Below are 19,310 nucleotides of genomic sequence, written 5' to 3'. Positions count from 1 at the left end.
CAAATACTTTATTTTAGAGGCAGGGGATTCATTCATCAAACATGTTTTGAAAACCTCCATATATGACACTCTGTGCTAGATTTGGGGTTGTTTGTTATTGAAGCATAATGCAACGAAAACTGATCAGTAAATCCAGAAACCCCAAGCAGATTTCTCCTTGCATTTCCTTGGTATCTTAGTCCATTCAGCTGCTACAACAAAAGAATCATACACTGGGTGACTTAAACAATAAACATTTATTTCTCACAGTTCTGGAGCTTGGGAAGTCGAAGATTAAGGTGGTAGTAGTTTCGGTGTCTGGTGAGAACCTACTTCTTGGTTCATGAATAACCAAGTGTCCTCAACATGGTGAAAAAGGCAAGGGAGCTCTCTAGGTTCTCTTTTATAATGGGTGCCAATCCCATTCGTCAGGGTGCTACCCTCATGACCTGATCACCTCCCAAAGACCCCACTTCCAAATACCAACCCATCGAGGGGGTTTCAACATATGAATTTTGAGAGGATGCAAACATGTCTACAGCAATTGGCTAGAACCAGTGGTGTGTTAGAATTGGCTTTTATTCAGGAAACTTGGTAAAAAACACTCAAAATATGTCACTTCCTCATTATTTTACTATGCTTAGCTCTCATCTATTTCCTTGATGTTACTGTGTTTCATGTTGGCATGGTGGAAATACTATAAAATGGTGTGCTACTATGCATCTCCTCCAAGTTCCATGTCCAATAATGTCTCACCGGTCACTTGAAATTGGCCATGGCGGGAGTCATGGTACCATTGAAATCAGCAAACTTTTGCTATGGATTAAGGCTTTTTTTTTTTTTTTTTAACTGGAGGGTACAACGTTAAATGTTACTGGTGAGAACTGAGACCCAAACTTACCCCTAAACCAACCACTAACAAAGAGAATGAGCTTGTCATGTCTAGCCTAGCTCCACCATGATTTATTCCTCAGAACTGGGCTTTTCCCCTCTGGACATAAGACCATCACTACCTGTGTGTAACGCAAGCAATGAGAGCAGGATGGGGGAACGAGCTTTGGTTGGACAACTGAAAGTATACAAAGGCAGTGTTATGGGAGCTCAGAGGAAGGAGAAAGCTTTTCCAATAGAAGATTTTGGAGGTTTTATGAAGAAGATAATGTGTGAGCTGGGCTATGAAGAGTGATAGGGTTTTATCGGGAAGAGCAAAAGATTAAAGAAGCACATGCAAACTGGGGGGGGGGGCACGAGTGCCCAAAGATGCTTTTGGAACAGCAAATCATTCTGCTCCGAATGGAAGAGGAGCCTGATTGATAAGGAAGGAAGTTGGGAGGGAGGGTTGACTCCCAGTTGCTGGGGACTTTGATGCCAGGCTAAGGCAATGGGAGAGTAGGGTGAACTGGAGGGGAGAGAATTGAGGGTTGAGAGGCCAGCTGAACTGTGGCTTTTTGGGTGATAAGTACAGAGGTAATTCTGATTAGAGTGTTCTCAATAACAACCCAGTGCACCAGCCAGACTGGGCTAGTAACTGACACAGGTGTGTTAGATATTCCTTCTGCTGGCTGTCATTCCCCAAGTGCGTGCTGCCTGCCAGATCCCCTTCACGCGTAGCACATGTGTTGGAAGATTTGGCTTAATCATAGGAAACAAACTGAGTGTTGCTGGAGGGGAGGGGTGGGGGGATGGAGTAACTGCGTGATGGACATGAAGGAGGGCACCTGACATAATGAGCACCAGGTGTTATATAAGACTGATGAATCAAAAAAAGAAAAGAATTGGATCAATCAGGAAATAGCTTTATTTTTCTCTCTTTAACCCCTGTTAGATCAGCCCCGCCCCCACCGTGATTATCTCTGGCAGCTCCCATAGCTTTCCCATCTCTTCCCCGTCTCTTTTTTCTCTTCATTACAGCAACTTAATTTTTAGGGATTAAATACGCTATAAATCAAACGTTTTATCTCACATCCAGCTTGCAGCTTCTCCCCTTTCCTCTAAGCCAGACTGGTCCCAGGCAAGACATCCACCGGTGAAGAAGAAGCTGGTGGTCTTTTCCCCCCTTTTCTCTCTTCCTCGTTCCATCTCCCCCGCTTGAGGGTATGGGGAGAGGGTACGTGGTAAAACTGCAAAAGCGAGGTTGTTTGTGGCTCTTCCTCCGTGGACAAATCACCTTTGTCATGGTGGGTGTGCAAATGCTGGCTCCTTCCCCTGGGATGCAGCACTGTAGGTTTTTCAGAGCCTTCCAGGCCCCCCCCCATTCCCCTCCCACCTCTCAACCACATACTGTGGGGGGGCCTCCAATGCCTCATGATTTTCTGAGTTGGTGATGCATTCTCCAGTCAGGTCCTGTTCTGTTGGGCCAGCTCCATGACTGCTTGCTGTCCCAGAATGAGCAAGCCTGGCTATTCTCTTTGATGTCTGCTGTGTCCATGGAACCAGACTCTCTTTCCTCTCTGCTATGGACTGAATACTTATGTTCCCTTGAAAGTCACATGTTGAACTCCAATCCCCAGCATGAGGGTATTAGGAGAAGGGGCCTTTGGAAGGTAATTGGGGCATGAGGGTGGAGCCCTCATGAGTGGGATTAGTGCCCCTCTAAGAAGAGACAGAGGGAGTCTCTCTCCTTCATTTGAAGCAAGGGGGCATCCTTCTGCAAACCACAAAGAGGGTCTCATGATGAACCAAATCAGCCAGCACCTTGATCTCAGGCTTCCCAGCTTTCAGAACTGTGAGGAATACACTTCTGTTCTTTAAGCCCTCCCCTCCCCCCTCCCGTTTATGTGATTTTTGCTGTAGCAGCTGAAACCAACTAAGACACTCTCCATCCTTGGAACCTGGTTCCAGCCAGGCTCCTCTTCTTCTTCTTCTTCTTCTTCTTCTTCTTCTTCTTCTTCTTCTTCTTCTTCTTCTTCTTCTTCTTCTTCTTCTTCTTCTTTTTTAAAGATTTTATTTATTTATTCGACAGAGATAGAGACAGCCAGTGAGAGAGGGAACACAAGCAGGGGGAGTGAGAGAGGAAGAAGCAGGCTCCTAACAGAGGAGCCTGATGTGGGGCTCGATCCCATAACGCCGGGATCACGCCCTGAGCCAAAGGCAGACGCTCAACCACTGTGCCACCCAGGCGCCCCCAGCCAGGCTCTTCTTGAACCCTTTACACCATGAGATACAAGAAACAAATCCTGAATCCAGGAGCTACAAGTTCCTTTGGAACTTTTCCCCAAACTGAGGTCCCATGAAAAGAAGGATGAGATGTCAGTTTTCCCTTCTGGCAAAAATTCCACCCTCTCCAAATGTTTCTGGAAATCTCTCTTGCTTGGTTCTGTGATGAGAGGAGTAGACAATGGCACAGAATTCCCCACTCACTCAACTTACAACACTCTTCAGAGAAATCCTCTCTCTTTCTCTCTTTTGTGTTCATATGAGCAAGCTAAAGGGAAGAAACATGTATTCCAGAACGCGCCTCACTATCTCTTTGCAAGTCATGGGACTGCAGCGAGTCCCCCTTTTGGAATGTTGGACGGCTTGCCACTTCTGTCCGCAGCCACAATATGAGTCTGAAAAAGTTTCCTTTAAGATCCTTTCATATTATTTTAGATTTAGTATCATTAATCTCCTTCTCACCCCTGAGGTGAGCCCTGCGGATGAGGACCGCACGCTTGGCCCCGTGTAATGGCCTGAGATCCCACAGCCGGTGAGTGGTGCTGGGTCTGAGGTTAGGAATTCAAGTCTTCCTGACATCAAAGTCCACATTCTCCACTGCTTTCTGATACCACCTTGTAAAAGATGAGTCCGACTTTGAGCCTGAGGACCTGAGAGACTGAGGGTACCATGAGCAGGCAGAGAGAACTGGGAGAAGCGTTGTGGGATATGGCAAATGGCTCCATCTCAGATATGATGAGTTTGGGGACGTGGGGGGACATCCAGGGATCCTAGAGGTGCCCTGCAGGTACCAATAATCTGCCAATTTCACCGGGAAAGAGGGACTTGCTAAACAGGGACTGGGTGAACGGGCAGAGCGGGGAGCTTTACACCGCAGGCTGCTGGATAAGTTGGCCCCGTGTTTGTCTCCTCTCCGATGATTCTGAGAAAACAGATCTGCCTTAATAATGTCGATGATTCGTGAAGGGGTGAAAGCTTGTTTACTGACATTATCTCTTGGCTTCCCCGTGAGGTGGCAAAGTGTGTTATCTTTCTTCTAAAAATAAACACAGGGCTAGCAGCATCCAGGTCACTGTGCACAAAGCCAGCTTTCAAATCCTCCACATTCAGGGAGCTCAGAGAGAGGACCAATGCCTGCGGAGGTGGGGAGGGGAGCGGGACACAGACAGGACCTCTCTTCCTTGGGCACGTCCTAGCACAAGGACTAGGAACTGGAAAGCACCACCGCAAACAGAACTGCCAGCCTGACTTCTTGAACCTCTAGCTGTCGCCTCATCTCCACGGCAGCCTGGTGGCATTAGAACGGGGCCCCATCCTGTCTGTCATTTACTAGTGGCCTGACCTTGGACACATTATCACCCCCCTGGAGCCTCAGTTTCTTCACCGGAGAGATGTGGACGGTGATGCCTCCCACACCTTGCTTTGGGAATTAAGTGCGTGGCAAACATTCATTCCTCCCTTTTATGAGTGTTTACTGTCACCTGCTGTCACCTGCAGTGACCAGCACAGTGCATAAAACAGCCTTTCATCAGTGTTGGTCCCCTCCTACCTAGGCTACATTTATCTCGGGAGTGGCTTTTTATGTCTGCATTTCAGGGCAATGGGACCGGTGTTGCAGGGACTAGCTTCCCACAGGTGGCTCTGGGCACTTGTGGCCTAGAAGGGGCTGAGGGCTTGCAGATTCCTGTCGGGGCCCTGTTCTTTCTGGCCATGGCAGGCTCTCTCAGAGGGGTTCCAGAGGCCGAGCCTTCCTCAGAGGTGGTTATGTGCTTGGGTGTCGAGAAGCATTTCTGATTGCAAAGTCAACGGGAAGCCAATGAAATTAAAGAGCAGATGTAAGCTAATAAGAGGACAGAGCAAATTCTGAGCCACCGAGTCACACAGTATCAGAGAGGATCGACAACCTCTCATTTTGCACATGAAGGAACTGACACCCAGAGAGGGGATGACTCGCCTGGAGCCGCACAGCAAACAAGGAAGAAGGCTACAACTGGGACGCAGGCTTCCGGACTTGTGGTCCACAGTACATCGGCTTTGCCCTCAGAGGAGGCGTTTATGGTTAGTGAACTTGAACGTGGGATCAGCTGGATTTCATGTACATCATGGAGGACTAGAAGGACAGTGTGCTGCCCATCAGCATTGCCCCTTGTCAAGCACCCCCTGCAAGATGCTCCCCCGGCCCCAAGTGGCCAGGAGAGAACTAGCATCGAGGACCGACTCCATTCAAATATATTCATTCATTCACTCATTCATTCACCCCCTGAACGCTTACGAGCACCTGTATGTGCTATGGGTGCTGGATAATTCATGCTTGTCTGACCTCTCTTCCTGGGCAAGAAGGAGGGGCTAGGATTCCTCCCAGGCTGGGCTTTAAGAGAAGCGAATGGGGCGCAGCTGACCTTTCACTGTGGGAGCTGGTATAGGAAATTTGGAATCGATATTCCATTTGAGGGTGGCTAGGAAGCCAGAGGGGTCAGACACATCCCAAAGCAGAGGGATGCAGCACTTCGGCTGGAGCAGAGATGCTGTCAGAGGGGTCATACAGGAGAGCAATGGATGGGAGGGCAAAGCTAAGGGCACCAAGTGGGCTTCGATAATATTTACAGCCCTAAGGAGTAGTTGGCTACTTTAGCACGGATTAGGATTGCTCTGATGGTTCTCTGCTATTCTCCTTAAAGAGAATGAGGCCAGAGAAGAGCAAAACTTTTCATCTTGCAACACGAAAACTCTCTACTTGCTAAACACGAACTCCCCCTCCTCGCTCGCTCCCCCAGCCCTTGGTAATCACCTTCCTACTTTCTGTTTCTATGGTTTTCGACCACTTTAGATGCCCTTTGCCTGGCCCTTTAAAAAAATCTGTGTCTAACACTGTTCACAGACACACAACATCTTCCCACTAGTAACATCTACAGTTACGCACGCATACACCCACACCCACGCACACGTGCGTATGCACACACACACACACACACACACACACACCCAGGAAGAGAGCAAAGGGAAGGGAGCGATGGCAGCCAGCTCTTGGGTGACGATCCATATAGTGCTGGGAAAGGCCCTCTAGAAATTCTGGATACTCCCCCAAGAATCTATCCGCCTGGTGAGAATCACTGCTGTGGACAGAAAGAGCGCTCCCCAAAGCCTAGGAGGCAGAACAGAAGTCAGTCACAACATTTATTGAGCACTCCCAGTATGCAGAGTGCTGGGCAAAACACTGGAAGGAATTACAGGGGAGGCTGGAGGTTCAACAGATATTGACGCGTGCCTCACGATTACATTTTAACCGAATGGAGAGATACGTGTTAAGCATACACAAACGTGTGACCCACATACAGATACATGCATTGCTCATTCACCACGACAAGTTTATTACGAGAAATTACCACAGTAACCCGGGCACCAGAAGCCACTGGGACATATGGGTTAAGTAAAGACCAAGGACACGAGTTGTAACTTACCGCACTGGTGATGCATAGAAGCTACCAGAAAACACTAGAAAATACTAGGAACTTGGTGAATCTGTTTTCTTAACTGTATAGGCCCCTTTAGTTCAAATTCAAATTAGTAATCCACTGCAGCACGAAATGCAGGCAGTTGATTCAACAAAGTACTAGAATAGCTTTACGTTAATAAAAATGTTTCTTAAGTAAAATCAGCCTGCTGATAGTACCGTTCCCAAAGGTCAGACACAGAATCTTTCTGAAATAATAGCACCTTTCTTCTTTTTTAAAAAAGCTTCTATTATATGAAAGACCATCCAATAAACTGAAGTGAACAGAGGCATATTATTATCCTATATCTGGGAAATCTTATTTCTATTTTTATGTACTTTTAAAATTATTTTAAAGTAGGGTTGCCAGATAAAATACAGGATATAGGTTAGTGCATGGGGCATACTCATGATAAAAAAATTATTTGTTGTCTATTTGAAATTGGAATTCAACTGGGCATCCGGTATTTTTATTTGCTTAATCTGGCAGCCCTATGTGAAGGTTAACACACGTTTGGAATTTCCAGAGGTTCCCAGTAATAGGGGGGAGGGCCCAATTTATCTTTATTTGTATGCTGACACTGTCAAAGGAGAAGGCTTTTTCTTCTGGAAGGAGAATTATAGATTTTGTAGAATTTACTTAAATAATGGAGACAATTTCATGTCTTACTCCTTTTATCATTTAGCTGTACGTGCTATGGTCCATTGAATTTTTTTATCTTGAAATATTTGAGATGACTGGTTATAAATACTAACATTACATTGCAGCCTGAGAAACAGAAAAACTAATATATGGCTTGAAAAGTCCCCTTTGATAAACGGTCATATCCTCAATAATGTTTCGTCTGTTAGCACACGGCCATCCCACCCGAAAAACCAAACGGTGACACTCACACCTTATTAAGTTACATAACATCACTTCCCCTATTCGAGATCCCTTCTTGCCAACTGTCTTCCCCTCCCTCCTTTCCACACCGATTTTTTTTCCCGTGATTGAAATCACCACCTTTGCGCATCCGCAGAATGTCAGGCCTGGAACGATGGATGATCTTGGTCCCATGAAAACCAGGAAAAGAAAAGCTCACTTGTCAGATGCTTGGAGGCAAGGATGCTATGAAATTCCTCCTTCCTTCCTTCCTTCCTTCCTTCCTTCCTTCCTTCCTTCCTTCCTTCCTTCCTTTTTCATTCCTACATTAGCGTGTACACTTATTTCTGTCAAAAATGCCTGTGTTAATTTATTTAAACAGTCAAGACAATGTTGCCCCGAAAAAAAAGAAAAAGAAAAAGAAAGAAGCGCTGGCAGAGCAGATTGATACATTCTATCTTAGAAATGCACTTCCTACTATCTAAATTTATAGCTCACGTCTTCTTTTAATTGAGATTTCTAAATAGGAGGAGAGAGAGTTCAACCTTAATTTTGGAAGGAAAAGTTCACACAGAGCTCCAGCTGTTGTGAAAGAATGAAAAATGATAACAATTATTGAATTCCAACATCCATTCACTATTTTTTTTCTTTTTTAAACACACTGAAGAATATACCTATGTAAAGAACATACTTATATGTTTTGTTTTTACATATACATAAAATTAATACAATTACTGACAAATACATAGATTGTATTTAATGGGACAGACAGATTTGACCTTTAAAGCTATTTGTGAATGGAGTCTAAGTAAGCCAGTTTTTCTCCTGGGACTGACTACACATGTTTGTTTCCACCCTTGGAAAGGTACACATAGTTACAATTCTCCTTTGTACCTGGAGTCTTTCTGGAAAAGAGACAGTGCCGGATGAGAATGAGAAATTGAGGCAAAGAAGCCAGGGGGTTCCATATCACCATATAAAGGTGGAGTTAAGTGATATATGTCATTAAAGTAGAAAAAAAATTCTGTGTACCTTCTGGCTCTTCATATTCACAATGGGAATTCAGCATTCGCAGCTATTTGCCACAAATCTCTTTTCTTTTTAGAAATATAAATTCCCAGCTCAATCTTTCAGACAACATTCCTTATGCTGTTTGACGACACCATAAAATTATGTCTCTGGATGTCCTTCATCAACCTCAAAAAGAAAAAGTCAGGCTGTTGTCTTACTTCAGAAAAACGGCCAGAAGAGGGTTTGCTTCACGTTCCCTTTTTGCGGTCCTGATGAGGGGGGATGGCTACGGCGTGTATGTGGTAGACCCTCTCCAGGGACAAAGCAGCCTCCACACTTCCGCATCAGCAGATGAAGCAGAGCATAGAACTCTGTCCCTAGGGGGAGTGAGAGCCCCCCTTGGATGTTCTAGAAACTTCTAAAGCTTCAGTACGGTCCACATCTCCATGCTGACCACGTGTTTGGCATTGCATTTGCAATATGAGCCCTGTTGGACTCCGGCTGGACAACTGGCCTGTTGAGGTGTTTCTGATGTGAATGTTACTGAACATTTCCTGCCTTGAATTGCCTAGAAACCAAGTCACAGCCCCGCTCTGCTGGAGCTCTCCTGGAACCCGGATGAAGGATGAAAAGCAGACAATGAACAGTTCCCACTGGCAATGGCAATCTTCCTTCTGGGCTCGCCCCTCCGCCCCCTCCTCCCTGCGGCGCTGGGGGCGGGCACAGCTCAGGGGGGCGGCGCAGAGGCGCTCATGTGGCTGTAGGAATACCTGGACAGAGAGGCCCCCGTGGTCCTGCCTTCCTCCTCCTCTCCCACCTCTCCTCTCGCTCCTGGGGGACCAGGGTTGGGGCAGCAGGGGAAGGTGGCCATGAAGCCGAGGCGGAAGCGTCTGTTCATGAAGCAGTAGATGATGGGGTTGACGCAAGAGGAGGTGTAGGACAGCAGGAGGATGAAGGAAATGGGGGTCCCCGAGAGGCGGCGCTCGGCCGAGGCCGTGTCATAGGCCCGCCAGGCGTTGGCGCTGAAGATGGGCATCCAGCACAGGAAGAAAAGGAGCACGATGACCATGAGCATGCGGATCACCCGCTTCTTGGCCATGAGGTTGGCCGTGGAGCTGCTGCTCCTGATGCGGTTGACCCTGGCGCTGCCGGGGCTGGACAGCTGCTGAAGCTCCAGCTTCCTGCGGGGCTTGGCCTTCTGCAGGTAACAGCCGTCGCTGTCCTCGCACCGGCCGCTGCTGCCGGTGCTCGGCTTCCTGTCTGCGTGGGCAAGGGACATACTTATTGTTGGGGATGGGTCATGCCGGACAGACGCCCCCTCCACCAAGGGGATCAAGCCAAACTGGAACTGAAGCAGAGGCAGGGATCCTTGGGCCTGCGCTGGCAGGGGTCAGTGTCATCTACAGCGGTCCTTTCCTTCAAATGGAAAGCTACCTAAAACTACCAAAATAATATGGGGCGCCTGGGTGGCTCAGTCGGTTAAGCCTCCAACTCTTGGTTTCGGCTCAGGTAATGATCTCAGGGTCTTGAGATCAAGCCCGGCATTGGACTCTGCACTGAGCCCAGAGCCTGCTTGAGATTCTCGCCCTCTGCCCCTCCCCCACTCTCTCTCTCTCAGGTAAATAACTAAAATCTTTTTTTTTAAAAGATTTTATTTATTTATTTGACAGAGAGAGAGACAGCCAGCGAGAGAGGGAACACAAGCAGGGGGAGTGGGAGAGGAAGAAGCAGGCTCATAGCGGAGGAGCCTGATGTGGGGCTCGATCCCATAACGCCAGGATCACGCCCTGAGCCGAAGGCAGACGCTTAACCGCTGTGCCACCCAGGCGCCCCTAGATAAATAACTAAAATCTTAAACAATAATATATAATCTATCATATACATAGTATATAATAACAGAATATTTTATGCACGTCAATTATGAGGATAAAAATTACTTAAGAATGAATGTTTGTACTCCTTCTTTCCCCAGAGCCTCAGGAGAGAGGTTCCTGCTTGCTTGGTAAGCCTCCAGAATGCTTTTACTGGGAAACCTGGATAATGAGCAAAAATCAACCAAAACCAAAGAGGCTCTAGGGACATATAAGTTCCGGGAAAGAGCTGAACGAAGGGGTGGAGTGAGAAGGGCAAGAAGTTATATCAACAAAGGTGTTGGGGTAAATTTTAGTGGCTAGTGGATCATCATGAGTGGGAAGAAACGAGGCTTTGGGTAACTGCACCGTGACAAAGAAAGGCAGGAGAAAGGATGGGGGGTTGGAGTTATAATTCCCTTCAGTTGCAGAAGGAGGGGTCCATCTGAACGCAACACTGCGGACCGCAAGGGACACGCAGGCCCTCAGCTGATAACTGGGTGAATGCGGGTTCTGTCATTTTGGTTCCATTCAGCACCGTTTTGAGAGGATACTTTCAAAATCTCCAACATACACTCTGGGTGTATCTACTTAAGTTATAGGAAACAAGCTTTTGTTATATTTTGACATAAACATACAGCGAATAGATAGTTACCCCTAGCAGACTTCTTCTGGATTGCATCAAATTTTATTCCTTGGTAAAGTTCCAAAGAGATCAATCCATATGCCACCATCATCACGATTCCAGGAATAAGAAAGAGGATGAGTAACAGGAACGTGTGCCTAATAAAATAAAAAGAAATTCAATAACCAGCAACTCTAGTATTTCAGACTCAGACGGGATGGAATAAATAGGGTTCATCTTCATTTTAACTGGGCTGAGCAAACACATTAATTACTAGTATTTAATAGCCCTGGAAAGTCTATGTCTGGACGTTCAGTCTTTTGAAGTTGTTTACTTCTCTTCTTTTTGTTTTCCGATAGTCTCTTATGAAGGACTAGTTAAGCTGGAAAAGGCTGGTGTGAGTCTGTGCCTGAAACAAGCCTTCATATAAAACGAATCAGAAATTAACAACAACCAAAGGAATGTGCATAATCTCAATAAAGCTGTTACCAAAAACGTGAATAAATACTTGTAGGAACTTACATTCATCGAGTACTTACTACATACTAGGCTAAGCATTGCATACATAATAATATTTCATATTTATATGTAACACTAGATTTAACTCCCATAGTAACCTTTGAGGTAGGTGCTATTATCATAATACCTATTTTATATGTGAGGAAACTGAGATTTATAGAGATTAAATCATCCGTCCAGGGTCACACACATAGTGGCAAAGATGGGATTTGAACCCAAGGAATATGATTCTAGAAGCTGTGCTCTTAATAAGTATCACAATATACTATTTGTGGACTTTACAACAACAGAACCATCAAATGCACAGGTAGGAATGATGGATAACCTCCGTGGTTTAGCAAAATAGGGCGTTCTGGCTGTTTCTGCCCCCTTGGCATTGTGGCGGGCTCCTGCTAGTGCCTGGCGGGGCAGAGCTGTGCTTTCTCTAAACATGTTTGATTCCTGAAGCCCCGCAGCCTCCTTTATGGGTCTGGCCCCTAAATCATTTTTGCAGTCTGGCATGTGTAAGGTTACAGGATTAGGCCACAAAATTGTCAGAGGCACAGTGGCTGGGCCATTTCTCATTTCAATTGGACATGTTTTGATAAGATTCCTTTTCAAGTCTTGGAAATGTTTCTCTCATTTGCAACATAATTCTTTGTGCGTGTGTGTGTCTGTGTGTGTGTGTGTGTTCCTTGGTTGAAATGAAAAAAAAAAAAAGGAAGGCAAAGAAAGCAGAGATTATCTTAGTTTTGAGCCATTTTTGAATGTCCAGTTCCCTGATTCTAAAATATGCTTGGCGTTAGTAAACGTAATACCCTGCATTTGTATTTTTTAAAGATATTTCATGACATCTTCATACACATGCTCTCCTTTGAATCTCACAGCCACCCAATGAGGTAGATTTAAAAAAATCTATACTATTAAATCCTTGCATAGATAAAGAACCTGAACCTCAGAGAGGTTACTTGAACTTGTCCAACATCAGTCGGCTAGTAAGCAAGGAAAGAAGTCTTAGAACCTCGCCTGTTTATTTCTAGTGAAGTGTTCTGTGCCGGCACCATAGCTGCAGATCTAAAAAAAGAAAAAAAAAAAAAAACCTCATGGGATTTGGGACTCATTCTCTGCTTTATCTCCAGTTCTTAGAAAAATCATAGCTCTCCAGATCCTGTAGCCAACACCCCCGCTCGACCATCCAGAGGCATTCTGCACAGGGGTAAGCAGAGAGGCTCTGTGTCTTCTCGGTTTGTGATCGTAAGCAACCCACTTAACGTCTCCATGTCTTGGTTTCATCATCTGCAAAATGGGGACCATAACAGTACCTACGCTATTGGGGTTTGAGAGGATTAATTGAATTCATATGTGTGTGGCATTTAAAACAGCACTTAAGTGTTTGCTATCACTATTATCCGAAAAAGAAGTTAGAATAATTCTTCTCAAAGTCTCCCGGACGTGAATGTCCCCCAGCCACTCTGGCAACACATTCCCGTTTTTATAAAACCTGCGAACGATAACGAGTTGTATTACACAAATACACACCGCCCCGCCTTACCAGGACTGCTGCATAACATCGTTTGGCAGGAGGAAGCGGCACATATTCGCAGTCTGGTTGTTATTTTTGGTAAAAGGCACCAGGTTGCTGTAAATTGGGTACGGAGTCATGATGGTAAAGGAGAGGCACCAGGTCGCGGCAATGACCTTCAAAGCGTGGGATTTGGTCTGCCAGACCCGGGACTGTAAGGGTTTGCAGATCGCACCATATCTTTCCAGAGATATGGCTACCAGATTAAAGGTGGAGACACTCACAGAGGTGCCTGGGAAAGGAACAAAAAGTCGGTTATGACGGCTCTGAAATCCCAAGTTTGTTTGCACATTAGCTTAAGCATATCTGCTCTGCACAGGTTCCATATCAAGGGACAACACTCAGAGGGGAAAGAAATATCATGTACCTGTATCTTTTTAAAAAATTATTTATTCCCAGCTTCGCTTCAAAAAGGATTAAAGGCAGTAAAGAAAGGTATTTACGAACACATCTGATTGCCAATTTTTAGATAGGTTTATTGAACTTTGATTACTACCGAATTCCTTCTCCGACTAAAGTTGCTCATTAATTAATCACCACGGGGATAAGATACGTTCCTCTCCTACAGAAGAGGATTTTGAGTCACCCAGGGAGAAGCTCTCATTTTGAGCATATCCTGAAGTTAGGTTGACCTAATAACCCAGATTCTTAAGGACTGTGACCTTGAAAGGTCACTGGGGTCTGAGCCGGAGGCATTAAAACTTTCCGAGAATTTCTAGTACAGACTGTTTTTAAGAATGAAACATTACAAATTTGAAAAAGCAGTTTGTTGAAAAAACACATAGTAAAGAAAGGATAAAGGGAGGACCCTCCTCACTGTAACTAAAGGTTGCTCCCGGCGGGAGGACTAGAACTTTCCTTCTTATTCTGTTTGCTTTTCTGTGTTTTGTAGAACGAGCATGCGTCGTCAGCGCGAAAGACATCACAGTACCTCATTTACCATGACGTGCTTAGGCATAGTCAAAAAAGCTTAATTTTCTTTAACTTTTGTATTTTGTGTGTGTATTATTACCACATCTCAGCCCCTTGAAATTCTCTTTAACTATTCATCCATGGATTCCGTCAGTTTTTCTGATTTTCTTTAGCATGATTTCTTAAACCTTAGAATTAATATAAGTTGGGGAGAAGAAGCTCGTAGCCTGGGGCCTTTTATGGATATATATAAATTCTCGGCAACTGTGTATAAAAATGTTCTTTTTTTAGGGGGAAATACCTACAGTATTCCTTAGAGACTTGGAAGAATCTACAACCCAAAAACCATTAAATAAAAACTCATGTTCTGAGACAGGATGGTTGTGTTTTCTTGGACTTTACCCCAAGGAACTGATAACATTGAGATTACAGAGTGTAACCCCAATGTCTCCCGAGTCAAATCTGTATAATGGGCCCACTTGTTATTATAAACCCACCATCAGGCAAGCACTCTTTCGGTTTTTCTTTTCCTTTTCCTCTTTCTTTCTTTCTTTCTTTCTTTCTTTCTTTCTTTCTTTCTTTCTCTTCCTTCCTTCCTTCCTTCCTTCCTTCCTTCCTTCCTTCCTTCCTTCCTTCCTTCCTCTTTCTTTCTTTCTTTCTTTCTTTCTTTCTTTCTTTCTTTTTCTTTTTCCTTCATATAAGAGTTTAATGAATGGTAACTGTTAGGTATGGTATTGAGGAGAACACAAAATCAAGGGCGAAATCAGAGTCCCCGGGTTTAGAACTCCAACAAAACCATTACGGTATTGCAAATGGCTTCAGGATTTTCTTGCTTTTCATTTTAGCTATTTTTAAAAACTGGTTTGTTGTTGTTGTTTTGAGATGAAACATCACAAAAAATTAACCATTTTCAAGCAGGCATCCTGTGGCCTTCGGCACATTTACAGTGTTGTGCAATCACACGAGCACTCATTTTAAATCTCCTTTCACAGACCCTAGTTAAGATTCTTAAATAATATTATCATAAAATACACATGGGTGGGCCGTGAAAGCCCAAAGCGCTAGAGATGGTAGGAACTGTTATTGCTTCATTGTTTAGTCGTGATCCCTTCCCTTTATAAGTCCATTTTTATTTTCAGAGTTCTCGGACAAGGACAGACACCCTCTTGGTTGTTTGTCCGTGGCACACGGATCGGTAATTCATCACCGTTTTGTCAGGGCTGGATCCTGCTCCCTTGATCGGGAGAAATCAGGGCTTTGAAAGCTTTCTGGTCTTTGGGGACAGCCCTGGCCCAACGCAGCTCTGCCCATGTTGCAAGGCTTAGGTCAGAACAAAAAACAGCCCTCCCTCATTTCCCATCTCTCTTCCTCCCCGCAGCTGGTTCTCAGAATGGGTGAGCAACAGGGCAACCTGGCAGACAGAGGGGCCGAAGCACATCTGTGCCGGGCTGCAGGGGAGCCCCAGCAGCTGGCAAGCTGGGGCAGCGCCCTCACCCACCACTGGGGTGGCTCCTGACCTCGGTTCAAATCTCAGCTCTGCGGCTTACTGCCTGTGTGTCCTTGGGCATGTGATTAACCTCTCTGTGCCTCTGTTGGCTCCCTGCTGAGACGGGGAAGAATAGCTGTTTTCTTCCGCAGGGTGGATTGGGAGATGAAATCGTGGCAGTAAAAGCACTTCGTACAACACCTGGTGCATAAAAAGTACTCAAAAATGTCAGCTCGTGTGATTTTATCATCGTCCTCATTTGATTGGCAAAGGCAGAGGCTGCCTGTCTCAGCCAGTCAGGGTGAGCTTCATGACCCACGGGCTCTGGGAGCACAATCAACCCCTCATTTAGTGCCAGAGGGCTCTCCTCTCTCTCTCTCTCTCTCTCTCTCTCTCTCTCTCTCTCTCTCGGCCTGAGAGGGTCCCAGCCCCCCGGGGATCAGGCTGGGAAGTGAATCCTGAGACAGGAACCTAGAGCTGGGGTGAAACTGGTTTTCGCAGAGCCGCTGTTCCCTAGGAGAGCAGGAGCAACACCAGAAAGAACCCTCCTCCTTCCCCCCATTCCCCTCAAAAGCCATAGCTTGGCTTGGGCAGAGCTCAGACTAAGACCAATGACTTCCAGGAAGGGACAGAGTCTCTTGAAGCCTCCTTTCCAGCAGAAGCAAGCAAAACCAAACCTCTTCTGTGCTTGCTTAACAACTTACTCCACTCTGAGAAACTGACCTCTGAAACGGACAACCGGGGACTGACTTCTGGGGACACCTGAGGACGGACCTACCTTAAAGTCAGCACCTGCACCCCTGCACGTGGCTGCACGCTGCCAGAGGTTTGTTTTGTTTTTTTTTTGTTGTTGTTGTTTGTTTGTTTGTTGCACTCCTCAGGACGCCTCTGCGGAGGCCGCCCTGGGGGTTGGGAAGGTCTGGGGCCAGAGCGGGGTCTGGGGCGAGCTCCAGAAGCAGCCCCCAGCAGCAACTCACCCATAAAGTAGGTGGTGGTCTTGCAGACAGCACTCCCGAAGATGAAATCCTTGAGCAGGTTGGGGATGAGGTTGAACGGCATGCAGAAAAGGCAGAGCATGAGGTCACTGACTGCCAGCGAGAGCAGAAAGATGTTGGTGACGGTTCTCATCCTCTTGTTCCGAATCAGCACTGTAATGACCAGCGTATTGCCCAGCACGCTGAGCAGGAATATCAAGGAGTACAGGAGAATTTGCACAGCTGGCTGCCACTCTGCGAAGAGGAATAGGGACGAGACAGGGGGACGGAGGTTATGGGAGCAGAATGTTAAAACCTCTGCACACGAAATGAACCGTGATTTCCTTCCTGCAGATTTTTTTTTTTTTATTTTTGCACGCGTCTACAATCATTGAACCCAACTACTCCTCTACGGATGATATTTTGCAGAAACAAACTGAGGAGCACACAGAGTGATTCGTGGCTTCTGAAAGGTTGGTTTGTTAAAGAATCACTCAGGGAACCCCTTTGGCTTAAGAACAAAGCTTCTCCAGTGACTAGTGATTGCTCTCTTTCCCAGCTGCTAAGCATGATTTCACTTTAATCACTTTTTCACGCTGGATTTCCCCCAAGAAAAGGTGACAGCTAGATTGTGACAGCACCTTTTCTGTGATGCTGGTAAGTTCCAGCTTCGACACTTGTACCCCCTTCTTATGACACTTCAGCTCCTCCTCCCCTGGCTTTTGTGCCCCCCTCCCCATGTCCTATACATCCATCTCGACTCTCCTGTGGGGAACAATCCAGATATTTGACTCAGTTCCGCTTTTTGATCTGTTACCCAAACTTGTGAACGTATGACTTTACCCAGCCTGGTCTCAAGAGGACTTCGTTGTCTTTTCTCTAGCAGCCTCGTCTTTGCTGATTTCTCCCTCACCTTAATCATTTTCTGAATTGAAATAACACTGTCTGACACCTACCTTTGGAAGGACGGGGCTGCTCCAAGCAGAAAACCGTCTCATTGTCGATTCCCAGCTCACAGGGAGGGGTGATGTTGCTTCCATTCACAAGAAGGCTGTCGACCACATCCATCCTTGCCTGCTGTTCTCCAAGTGCTGGCGAGCTGGTGAATTGCTCACCCTCGGCTCATTCCTCTAATGACCGGAGAGCCTCCCAAATGCAACCTGCCGTGGAGGGCAGGGAGGGAGGGATTTCCAGGTGTGGGCTTCTGCAGCCATTCCTAAAGGCGACGTGAGTTCAGCACGCTCGGTCCAGCTGGGCAAGCATTTGCTCTCCTGTCTTGGAAAAGGCAGCTCAGACAAGCCAAGCCTGCTCCACCTTCCGAGCCCACCCCTCCCATTCCTGGGCCAGTCTTAGGGCCCTGAGCACAGAGAGCTTGACTGCGAGTTAACCCTTCCCAGAGTGTTGCTGCTCTATGCACAGTGGTACACACACGGATACACATGCGGACAGACACACACACGCTTCCCCGGTACCTCTCTTCTCTGTATAGGAACCTGTCACCAACCCAGACATAAGCAGAATAAAGCCCAAACTGGCCGTGTGAGACAGGAACAATTAACACGGTAACAGATACGATAATGCAGACCATCAGGACTGAAGGGCACGGAGGGACTGTGTTTCTACCTCCTTATATAAAAGCAATTAGTGCCTTTTTAGCTTTGGAACCATGCCCAGCAATGTGTGTAGATAGAACTGCCCGCTGGTTGTTAAGTTGTTACCGACCACAGTGTTATTGCCCGTGGTCTCTGCCCTTGTTAACTGAAAGGCGAGGGGGTGCTTTTGGATATAGGGTTCTGGATCCTTATTACAAAAAAAGTGAGTAAGAGCTTCCATTCAGTCATTTATTCATTTGTCCATTCATTCAGCATATAACCGTTGAGGGTCAACCATTTGCCAGGCGCTCTCTGAGCACATAAGCAAATAATGAACAAGATCCTTTCCGACAGTGGTAAGCACCACGAAGGAAGCAAAGCCAGATGACACAATGGAGAGGAATGGGTTGGAGGTACTAATTTAGGTGGGGTGGTCAGGAAAGGCCTTCTGAAGGAGGGGACCATGATCTGAGACCTGGAAGACAAGGAGGGGAGGAAGCCTAAGGAAGATCCGGGGAAAGCTTCTTCTAGGCAGGAAGAAGGGTGTTTTTGGCAGAGGTCACAGCAAGTGCAAAGGTCCTGAGGTGGGAGTGAGCTTGGCCTCTGTGGGGAAGAGGTAACAGTAGGAGTGAGTGAGGGGCAAACAGTGAGAGGTAAGGTTAGAGAGGAAGACCAGCCTGGGGCGAGGGGGTCTGGGTTTTCTGTGAAGCTCTGTCGCCCTCCAAAGCCCCTCAGTGTCCATCATACAGGTAGTCTCCTCAGTTCAGACGTTTGGGGAAGCAGATGACCGCTGTGGGACCTGTGTTTCTGACACGCCACGTGTCTGGGCTGACACTGGGTCTATTTGCTGGGTATCCCCGGGGCGCTTGTGTGCTGGCAGCTGTCTCAGCCGACAGAGCTACGTGCCACGTCTTCGCTGAACGTGGATGAACTGACTGGCATTTTTGCTGTGGAGGCTGAGGATGTGGGCTGGGGAGAGAGAGCACACCTGGAGTGACAAATAAATCTCTCTCTCCCTCTGCCTGTTGTGCCTCTGCTTGTGCACACTCGCTCTCTCTCTGGCAAATAAATTTTTTACTTATTTACTTATTATCTGTCAGAGAGAGCTCGTGTGCACAAGCAGGGGAGCGGCAGGCAGAGGGAGAAGCAGGCTCCTCACTGAACAGGGAGCCAGATGCAGGACTCGATCCCAGGACCCTGGGATCACGACCTGAGCTGAAGGCAGATGCCCAACCGACTGAGCCACCCAGGAGTCCCAATAAATAAAATCTTAAAAACAAAATAAACGTG

The 19,310-nt window shown here is 46.5% G+C and overlaps 1 protein-coding gene across 1 annotated transcript; it reads right to left on the bottom strand.

The window, feature by feature from the left end:
- Window positions 1-6,479: 6,479 nt before the first annotated feature.
- On the bottom strand, window positions 6,480-17,785 carry CCKAR (cholecystokinin A receptor). The gene is made up of 5 exons (XM_045799260.2): window positions 17,385-17,785; window positions 16,432-16,683; window positions 13,027-13,288; window positions 11,007-11,134; window positions 6,480-9,761 (listed from the first exon to the last, which is right to left on the bottom strand). The coding sequence occupies exons 1-5, from the start codon at window positions 17,494-17,496 to the stop codon at window positions 9,229-9,231; spliced, it is 1,287 nt and encodes a 428-aa protein (XP_045655216.1). The 5' UTR covers window positions 17,497-17,785; the 3' UTR covers window positions 6,480-9,228.
- Window positions 17,786-19,310: the final 1,525 nt, after the last annotated feature.

Source organism: Ursus americanus, chromosome 8 (assembly GCF_024610735.1).
Source record: "Ursus americanus isolate L20-20 chromosome 8, mUrsAme1.1.p, whole genome shotgun sequence".
In the NCBI taxonomy this organism is placed as follows: Eukaryota; Metazoa; Chordata; class Mammalia; order Carnivora; family Ursidae; genus Ursus; species Ursus americanus.
This window is presented reverse-complemented; position numbering and strand designations above follow the sequence as displayed.